The sequence below is a fragment of the Suncus etruscus genome, chromosome X (assembly GCF_024139225.1).
Source record: "Suncus etruscus isolate mSunEtr1 chromosome X, mSunEtr1.pri.cur, whole genome shotgun sequence".
Lineage (NCBI taxonomy): Eukaryota > Metazoa > Chordata > Mammalia > Eulipotyphla > Soricidae > Suncus > Suncus etruscus.
In genome coordinates this window covers 64,758,687-64,768,746 of record NC_064868.1, presented here as the reverse complement: position 1 = coordinate 64,768,746, position 10,060 = coordinate 64,758,687, and the positions used below count along the sequence as shown (strand labels likewise).

At 36.7% G+C, this 10,060-nt stretch overlaps 1 protein-coding gene across 1 annotated transcript; it reads left to right on the top strand.

Annotated features, from left to right (window-relative positions):
• Positions 1–2,291: 2,291 nt before the first annotated feature.
• On the top strand, positions 2,292–8,117 carry NEXMIF (neurite extension and migration factor). The gene is made up of 3 exons (XM_049767400.1): positions 2,292–2,400; positions 2,954–7,304; positions 7,887–8,117. The coding sequence occupies exons 1-3, from the start codon at positions 2,322–2,324 to the stop codon at positions 7,978–7,980; spliced, it is 4,524 nt and encodes a 1,507-aa protein (XP_049623357.1). The 5' UTR covers positions 2,292–2,321; the 3' UTR covers positions 7,981–8,117.
• The last annotated feature ends 1,943 nt before the right edge of the window (positions 8,118–10,060 follow it).

The following is a 10,060-nucleotide window of genomic DNA, read 5'->3' as shown; positions in this document are numbered from 1 at the left end:
ATGAAGAAATAGAATAATCATTTTAATTGACTTGAATTAATCTTAGATTTGATAATTCAAGTTGCCCTCTGTATTGTAACAATCAAAATAAAGTAAATATGTGCCTACATGGAGGCAGGCTGTGGTAATAAGTGAGTGACTGGGGATTCTGGTGAAGGGATGGTCACACTGGTGGTAGGATTGGTGTTTGAACATTTACTGTGTAAAATAACTGTATTCTGAGCAACTTTGTAAGTCATGGTGCTGTGATAAAAATAGTAATAACAGGGCCTGGAGAGATAGCACAGCGGTGTTTGCCTTGCAAGCAGCCAATCCAGGACCAAAGGTGGTTGGTTCGAATCCCGGTGTCCCATATGGTCCCCCGTGCCTGCCAGGAGCCCTTTCTGAGCAGACAGCCAGGAGTAACCCCTGAGCACTGCCGGGTGTGACCCAAAAACCAAAAAAAAAATAGTAATAACAAATAAAAATGAGATTCTGTGGTCTTCCATGTGATTCATAATGATTTTTTGTGTTCATAATTCCAGCACCTACCTATCACCAGTGTATCTCCTACTTCTCCCAACCTTCAACTCAATTGTGGGTTACACTTTTCAATAGAGATATACAATATTTGAGTATGTGGCTCAGTAAGAGGGAAGAATAAATAAATAGCAATTTATAGAACCACATCCCACAGCCATGTAAACAATGCAATGGCCCAGCTTCACTTCATGACTAATCTCTGCAGATACGAAATTCCAGGCACATAATTTTTCAGGCAGAAAATTTTATGGTCTGTCACAGTGGGGGCAGTAACCTTTAGGGTCTTGTCAGAGTAATGGCAGAATGCCTGCTCCAGCTCATACTGTCAGAAATCCTAGAAGCCACACACACATTTAACAGCTGCTTCTATGTAAGCAGAAGCCTAGGTTTATGACAATTCTCAGAGGAAATGCACTCTAAGCCACTGAAACTCATTGTCCCAGTTCTAAAACTCCTTGAGTCTCTGGAGTATACATATACATATGTGGCCATTCTAAATCTCCAAATTCCATAATGGTGACAGTCCAGTAGAAGCACTCAAAATTATGTGAGAAAGTAATGTAGAAACCAATCAAGTTCAGCAAAAATCATAACACAGGCTTAACTACCAACAAACAGGTTAGAAAACCTTCAAACAGTGACCTTAATAACCCCATTTGAGATAAAATAATTTTTACAAATTTTAAATGAAGAAATTTTAACAATTATAATAACCATTTTGTTGTAATAATTAATATAAAATTAATTATTTTGTTGATACTAAGGGAGTAGATTTGGAGGATAAGTAGGATTCTGTGATCAATGATGGAGGGAAGGTCACACTGATAATAGAATTTATTGGAACATTGAATGGCTAAAACAACTGGATTGTGAACACCTTTGGAAAATATAGTGTTTTAATTAAGTCTTAATAATTAGGGACTGGAGGCCAGTGAGATAGTACAAAGGGCAGGGCCTTTGCCTTGCATGCAGTTAATCTTGGTTCAGTAAGTACTCAGAATCCCATATGGTACCCTAACCACCATATTTTCTTTGTAGTCACATATGCAATTGTGCTTGGAGAAAAACCTGTCAGTATTAGTGTTAAGCTCATTAAAATCAGGAAATCAAGGAATGAATCTTATAGTTATTTTATGCATCATAGTCAAATTTCAAGGCACACAAAGAAAATTTGAGTGATGTCTATATGTGTCTATATATGAATTAGCTTAGTGTTGGAGAGTTTCAGATCAGCTGATATAGAAATGAAGCAAATTTACATGAAGTTGATTTCTGCATGCAAATACACTTTATCTCAGCTTAGACTGGACTCCACTTTATGTACTTCCTAAATGGATAGCCATGATTAGGTTACATCTAGGTTACTATCTAGAAAGTGTGCAACCAATTCTCAGATTTCAGTTTTGTTTAGTATAGTGACCAAGAGAGGATGAATCTAGGTTATATAAGTGAAATGTCAGTTTCCAAATTGAGTTAAAAATGTAACTGTGAAAAAGGTAGTGGTAATAAAACCAACAAGGAAACTGCAAAATTTCAGAGCACTTTGGCTTTTGGTTTGCAAGGTTGGAGAACCACACCTGACAGTGCTTGGAAGTTGTTTGCATCAATGTGTTCTGGGGATCATGTGGTGGCAGGGGTCAAACTGAGCTTTGCTGCATGAAAAATTCTGTTTAAAAAATCTCTAGCTGAAATCACATCAAAATGGAAGAAAAACAAATTTAATGACTTATATTATGTATCTTAAATGTGTAGGTTGGGCAGCATTTGAACTTGGAATGAAAAAATAAGAGATTACATTCATGGATAACCAACAAGATAAGACTGCTGTTGCCTCAGTCAATGGAGAAAATGCACTGGTTAATGGTGTCAAGAAAAATGGTAAGGAAATGTATTAATTTTAGTATCTTTCCTAAAGATTTTTTCCAAAATTCCTTTGTTTTTACTATGAATTTTCAGTATTCACACAAAATTAGAACAGTTTAAGTCTAGGGTACCTTTGAGATTGATATTAATACTATTTTTTATGCCATTAAAATTTTAATCAAGATAGAAGAATCTATAAGTAGTAGCTAAATTAGAAATAAATATGAGATTAAGTTTGGAATGTCTAGATTAAATAGAAACTTCCAGAACATTCAAGTTTTGTAACTCAAAATTATGAATATCCTGTCTGAGCATTTTCTCACTATGAAAGCATTGGCTTTCCAAATGATCAAAATGTTCAGGTATTTCCTCATATTATTTCTCATTGACATGAATAATCACACTACTTTTTCTTTAACTTGTTCTTTAACTTTGCTATGCCTGTTATAAATTTAGAGAAATGAGTCTTGGCTTATGTAATAAGATCAAGTACCAAAAACTGATCAATATATTAAGTTTCATGTAAGACATATAACTTTTTTATTTTCATTGTATTCCTTTTTTCTAGACTCAGAGGACCAGGATATGGCAATGAAGTCATTAGCAGCTCTTGAAACTGCTGCACCAATCCAATCTATACAAGTGGTACCAAAAGAGACCTTAATGTACCCCAGGGGTCTCCTACCTCTGCCTTCAAAGAAGCCCAGTATGCATAGCCCTCCTTCACCTTTAGGCCTGATAGAAGCACCTGAACACATTGCTAACAGTAATTCTGTGAATGCTATCTCTCTCACATCTGGAATTGCAAAAGGCCTGAACACTTGGTCACTTCCCAATGAGTGTGAAAGGGCTCCGTTTGCCATAATGGAGCCTGCAGGCATCTCAGGTCTGAATGGAGACTGTCTCATGCAGCCAAGCCGGACTTGCTTGGGCTGCTTCATGGAATCCAAGGATACTGTAGAACCTGAAGCAGGAATCAGTCTAAAAGCTGGTGATCTAAATAGGGATTATGAAACTTGTGCAGTCTCTGATATAGGAATTCAATGTATTAATGCTGGAGAAAACATGAAATACGGAGAACAGCTTCTCTCAGACCAGCTCTTAGGTTTCCCACTACATAAATCTAGGGTAGCAGATAGAAGAGAAACTGAAAAAACTGACATTGACTTAGAAGATCCAGCTCAGAAAAGTTACTATGAAGCATTATTGTTAGACAAGTGCAATACAGAAGAGTCTTTACTAGCAAATTCTAATCAGGATTGGGGATATTTTGAAACTTTCATTAGTGAAAGTAAGATTGAACTGCTTGATCTGTGTTCCAAGAATGAGTTATCTGTCAACCTATTCTCTGAAGAAGATGTGGACAACTACATGTTTGATGACGATGAATCAACACTGGGCAGTGATGTTTGCTCTCTGAAGATTCGATATGAATCCTTCCAGGACAATGTTCGAGACAAGACCACTCTTCTCATGCAGGAAGATGCTCAATTCAACTTCTTTCCCAATGTCTTTACTACTTGCCCCAAAAGGGAGTCTAAGAGTGGGGCTTTGAAGCATAACAGTGATCTTTCCCAATTCAAGGTTCCTGATGTGAGCATCATCTGGGGGGAAGAAGATAAAATCATGGATAAGAAAAAAGGAAAAGAAAAAGGAGAAGACAAAGGTGTAGGAAAAAATGGTGAAAACAATGCTGGAGAAAAAGCTGTTTTAAATAATCCAGGTAGTGTGACTGAAATGGGGAAGTTTAAGAATACAAAACAAGATCAGCCTATCAATTCTTTGGAAGCATCAGGGAATTTCAGTGAGGACAGTTCCTTCGCTGAGGTATCTTATGATACCACAGGGGAGATCAAGGACTGTAATCGCTATATGGCACGGGACACCAATTCTGGCAGTTCTTCCTCCCAGCAGAATTATGGGCTGCGAGCTAAAAGAAAAGTCAGGTATAGTGAAGATTATCTGTATGATGTTGACTCCTTAGAAGGTGAAAAAGTCAATGAAAGGAAGGAATGGCTACCTGGTGGTTCCAAAGATGAAGATGATGATGAGTGGTGTCCAAAAAAGAGAAGAAAAGTAACCCGTAAGGAGCCTCCTGTTATTATAAAATATATCATCATCAATAGGTTTAAAGGTGAAAAGAATATGCTTGTAAAGTTGAGCAAGGTGGATGCCAATGAGACCACAGTAAATTTAAGTGAAAATCGGCTGAACAAATATGCCAAGCTTGCCCCCTTAAAATGCTTCTGGCAGAAGAAGAAGAGGCAGAGAAACAGTACAGATTCCAATAAGACACCCTTGTGCCAAAAGCAAAGCTTTGAACCAGGGAACTTTGAGGTATCATTCCTGCCACCAGCTCGCAAACGAAAATCTAAACTTGGTAGCAGGCATAGGATTCAAAGAATCCCATCTGTGGAAACTTCAGCAAGTAATAAGCATATTTCATTCTATAATGAACAGAGTCAAGTTAGTAATTGTAAAGAAGATGGAAACCTGAAAGGTACAATTAAGTCAGCATCTCTGGCTTCCTCCAGCCATGCAAATGGATCACATATAAATAATATCACTGGCCCTGGCTCAATGCAAATCAAGGTGGAATTTAAGGGGCCAGAGAGGAAAGTGCTGAATAAAATCAAATTTAGAAGTGAAGCTAGGTTAAAATCCAAGAAAATCAAAGCTGGGCAAGAAAGCAAGGCAGTTGTTCAAATTAACCCTCTTCTAGAAGACCAATCCTCTGGGGACAATTTAAAGACTGAATCTGTTCCTGAGATCTCAAGCAGCTCTTATCCATCTGAATTTCAAGAGGTAAAAATCACGAAGAATTCTACATTCCTACCAACCAATTGCTCTTCTGAAATATCATCATCATCTGCTAATGTTTCCACCAATATACCTGTTATCCCTGGAGGGTATCTTCAGACATTGTTAGATACTTCTGATTTGTCGAATAATACTGCTATCTCATACTTCACTCAACATTCTCCAGAGCAAAATGAAGACAGATTTACTAAAACAGAAAAATCATTGGTCCCTCTCCAACCTTCACAGGACTGTATGCTTTCCTCACTTTCTGAGTCAGAACTGCAGCAGTCATCCCATAATTTTAAAATGGAATCAGGCAACTTTGAAAATGTGTGGCCCAACAAGCCTACTCCTGGTCCACAGGAATTCATGACTGAAATCTCAAGAGAGATAACGCCAACCCAATCTAGTGACTTTGTAGTCTCTCAAGCTGTCTCTATGGAAAATAAAGTCACAGCTGCAACGTACAATCCAGTCTGCATCGACAATGTGGACAATAATGACAACAAGGTCCTATATGCCTCTGTACAAGACACTCAGCTTGTAACTGATGAATCTTACCAATTATGCCACTTTAATAATGGAGAAAGCTGCTTTCCTTTCCAGCAAGGCCCAGTCAATATGGATGATGGCCAGCTCTTTAACTTTGATTCAATGACCTCACTTTCAGTCAACTCAAGCAACTATAGTCATTTAAACTTAAAATCCTGTGAAAAGGATGGTGATGATGATATCACTGATGATTTCCTGGCCCACTGCAGTCCTAAGCTGGTGATCCAGCAGAGCATTGATGAAATAGCACCTCTAAAAGAATCCACTGACCTCCTGGATATCTCCAACTTCACTCCTGACAAATTCCGGCACTCTTCTCTCTCAGAAGTGTCCCCACCTGACACCCCCAGCCTTTCCCCTCAAATTGCTAGATGTGAGAATATCAAAACTCTAGGAACACTGAAGTCTTTGCAAGAAGGTATTCCAGAACCACTGGTCAATGTGGACAAAATCAAGTGGGACAGCAGTACCTCACAGCAGATTCAAGTGGATGATGGATTTACTTTAAATAACCATCAATTTCAGTTCCATATGTTCAATGATGAGGATTCTGTCTGTCTGGTCCCCCCAAACCCTTGCTTATCAGTATTTACTGAACCATCTGGTCAATTGAATGCCAACAGCAAAGTGTCAAAATCAAGAAAGAAAACTTCAAGCAAGAGTGGGACTATAAATCAAAGTTCTTCTCAGAAAAATACCAGAAAAAAATCCCCAAAAGCCAATAACAAAGTAATTGAAAAAACACCAGGAAAAACTTCCCACCAAACTACTAAGTTAACAAAGAAAGGAAAATACATGGCTACAATCAATGCAGAGAAACTGCAAGTTGGCAATTATCCTGGGGGAGGCCAAAATAATAATATAACCCAAATTGGCAAAACATTAACTGAATGTGCCCAAAATGGTAACCCTGTGACCTCTGCAAAAATGACAACTCAAAAAAGACTTCCTGGAGATTGGGTTTTGGGGAAGGAGAGCAACCCAGGCTGTTGTGATATGAGCTTGGGTACTAACACCAACAGTTTGATGGATGATGACCAAAGGGAATTTCAAGAACCTTCCTATATCATATCCAACATTGCTTCTGGTATGGCAGATGTGCAGAGATTAATGATGGCCTCCATAGAGCCCCTTTGGGAACCCCTTGAACACTCTGGAGACCCTAACGTATTCTGCTCCCCTGAGTCCAATAGTCTGAAATTAAAAACTCTCAAAATATTGGCTGGGACACCAGTGGAGGCTAAAAAAAAAGTCAACAGTATGTCCCCAGGAGCCACTAAGAATCACAGATCCATCAAGGGTGTGAGTAAAAGCAATGGAAAGACATCAGTAGGGGAATCTGGTCGTGCAAGCATTTCATATAATGAGGACTCTCACTCTGCCTTCTTTGATAAAAAGTATGGTAACCTGAGCACTTTAGGCAGTAATGGACCGACACATAAAAAGTTATATCGCCACAAATCCAGCTCCAAAGGCCTGAGAGATGAGAAGAGTAAGGGAAAGTGCATGCAGCGCGAACAGGTCCACAAGGATGAGTCTGGGACAGCTTCTTGTGAAAAGCTGAGGTAATATGGCACCCAAATGGCTGAGATAATGACGCACCCTTAATTTTCCTACTACCTGTTAAGCCTACAGTCAATCATTTTTTCCTTATTGAAACAAAAATTTGCATGAAAGAAATTCCCATTCTATTCTTTTGCAAATTTTTTAAAAAGTGCATGAATATCCCTATACCTTAAAGCCACTCAAAGACTGGAACAATTTTTTTTTGTGGCTTGAAAGGGATAATATTTCACAAGGACACTTTTTCTGCTATTCAACAATCATTTTTACTTACTGAGAAAATGGGACTAAAATATGCTCATGAATGCTTTTGGAAAAGGAAAGTTTCCACATTAAGAAAAAAATTAAACCATAATAAATGGTTTTATAAAAAAAGCTAACTTAAATTAAAAGAACATAATTTGGAGAACAAAATCTCATGTAGCAATTAGGAGTACTCTCTAGTGCCCCTTGCTATTTGTATCTTTTTATGTACTTACTATATTGTGCCAAGTATAACATAAAACATTTAAATTGTATGATCTCTTTGTGGGACATACACTAAAGATAACTAAGATGGCATAAATTGTTTGATTTTTCTGCAAGGATTCCGACTACAATCTCGTAAAAGCAGATACGACATTTTGGGTTTTACCTATGTTTGAAGAAGCGACTCACATTTTCCAGAAAGACATTTGATGTTTTTGTTTTATTTATTTTAAAATATGCCTTGTGGTATGTATGTTGAAATGTAAGTGCTTAAAAAACTTAAATTGTGGGAATAAGTCTTACAAGGCAAATTTTAATCTGATATTTTATGTAAAATTTTATGTAAAAGTCACACAATTGCACAAGTAGTTTACACACTATTTACCCACAAGGGGAAAAGGAAAACATTGTTACCAAACTACAAACAAAGTGACTGTATTGTATATATATTTTTACTTCTATATCAACATTTGGTTGTGAGTATTTGGGGATCTTGTCCCTATGAAACATTCCAGTGATTCTTGCTATAAAACCACCCCCACTTATGTGGATAGCACCTATAGATCACAGTGGGAAAATAGATTGTGTTACACACTTTACCAAAACTTAAAGGATACCGTTTGAAATGTGCCAAAATTCCTTACCTCATCTCACAGATACACCCCACAATTTAATGCTCATTAATGAATTTATATATACATACATACATTATTTAAAGTTCTCAACTTTATTGTTCTGTATGGATATATGAACAAGGCACAATAAAAATGTGTTCCATTGTTTAATGGTTAAAATGTTGGAAAAATCTGGAAGTCACAACAGCTAAGTCCATCTGGGACTCAGGTATATGCATATATAGTACCTTTTAAAAGGAAACAAAAGAGCTGCTTTAAGGTTTGTTTTTAAAAGTGAAATCTGTAGCTGAAAATTATTTAAAGGGCAAATTTATATTGCTGATACTTTATATCTCAGTTTTATATTTTATAATAGTCTGGGATAAATTATAAAATAGTTATAAAACAATACTAAAGATAAATCAAATACATATATGGCTTTTATTTAAATAGTTTCCTAAATGTTTTAGTCTAGTATTGTCTAGTGCATTCATATCATGACTTTAGTGTTTTTTAGTATTTAATCTTGCAATGCCAATGTCATTTGAAGAAAATTTTAAGACATATCAGTCCTGTTCTTATCAGTTACATACACATATGTATATCAAATAAATTGAACAATTTGTGGTAACAAATAATTGAAGTCATATATTTTTAATCTGTGATGACTAATTTGATGACAAACACCAAATTCAAATCTCAAATTTTATATAAAGTTATCTGATAGTTTTTATTTACTCCTCCATTCTTTTTTAAAAACTTCACAGCTTCAACATCCTCACTACTAGCTTTTTCTTCCCCTTTATTTCACCACTTGACTCCTAACATTTGATCTATTTTCCTTGCACAGTTGAAGGCCTATGTGTCTGATGACTGATGCATTATGGCACAGATGATATAATGGACGTGAAAGCGCTTTGTAGATCGTAAAGTGCTATACAGATATAGGGGATTAATATTATTAATGTTGTTGGTTGTTGTTGTTACTCTTAATATTCTTACTAATATTGTTACTAACCTATTAACTTGTGAATATATAGACTGTGTGCGGGAGGGTGGAGAATAAGTGGGTGGGGGAAAGGGGGATTTTTAAAAAAGGGAAGATATTTCAAAGGAAAATTTTAAGCAAAATGTGAACCTACCTAGTCATTGCCACCTAAATATATTCACAGAGAGAAGCAACATATGCAAGTAGTCAGAGATAAATGACACACACTTCCCAGTCCATGGTTCTTTTCACCAACCTGACCTACTACTTACAACTAGGTAGTAAAATGAATAAGATTATGTTCTTGATGGTGTGATTGTGTGTATCTATGGAGAAGAGTGGGTAAGGAATATTTTGTGGGGCTGCTTTGGGCCTGTTCCTAGACGTTGGCAAACTGTGTGCAGTGAATCCTAGAAAATTAATTAGTGGAAAGGTAAGGTAACAGATGAAACATAACTCCTGCTCCACAGATGCCATCCAAAGGGGAAAATAATAAAGCTGAAATACTTTCTTCTATTTCTCTACTCTTTGTACAAAAGACTATTACTGGTTCCTAGAAACTGATCTTTGTTTCGTTTTGTTTTCACTTTTTTGGCTTTATTTTGCAGCTGAATTCTGACTTAGAATCTTTGTCTTTATTGTATTTCTCCTTAGACTCCAGACCTTTTACTGGCTTATAAGATTGAAG

Bases quoted from the DNA above. Each gene is read 5' to 3' on its own strand.
- NEXMIF (XM_049767400.1), top strand. From the start codon at position 2,322: ATGGATAACCAACAAGATAAGACTGCTGTTGCCTCAGTCAATGGAGAA. The intron at 2,401-2,953 runs GTAAGGAAATGT...CCTTTTTTCTAG, and splicing joins TAATGGTGTCAAGAAAAATG to ACTCAGAGGACCAGGATATG. The intron at 7,305-7,886 runs GTAATATGGCAC...ATTTTTCTGCAA, and splicing joins GCTTCTTGTGAAAAGCTGAG to GGATTCCGACTACAATCTCG.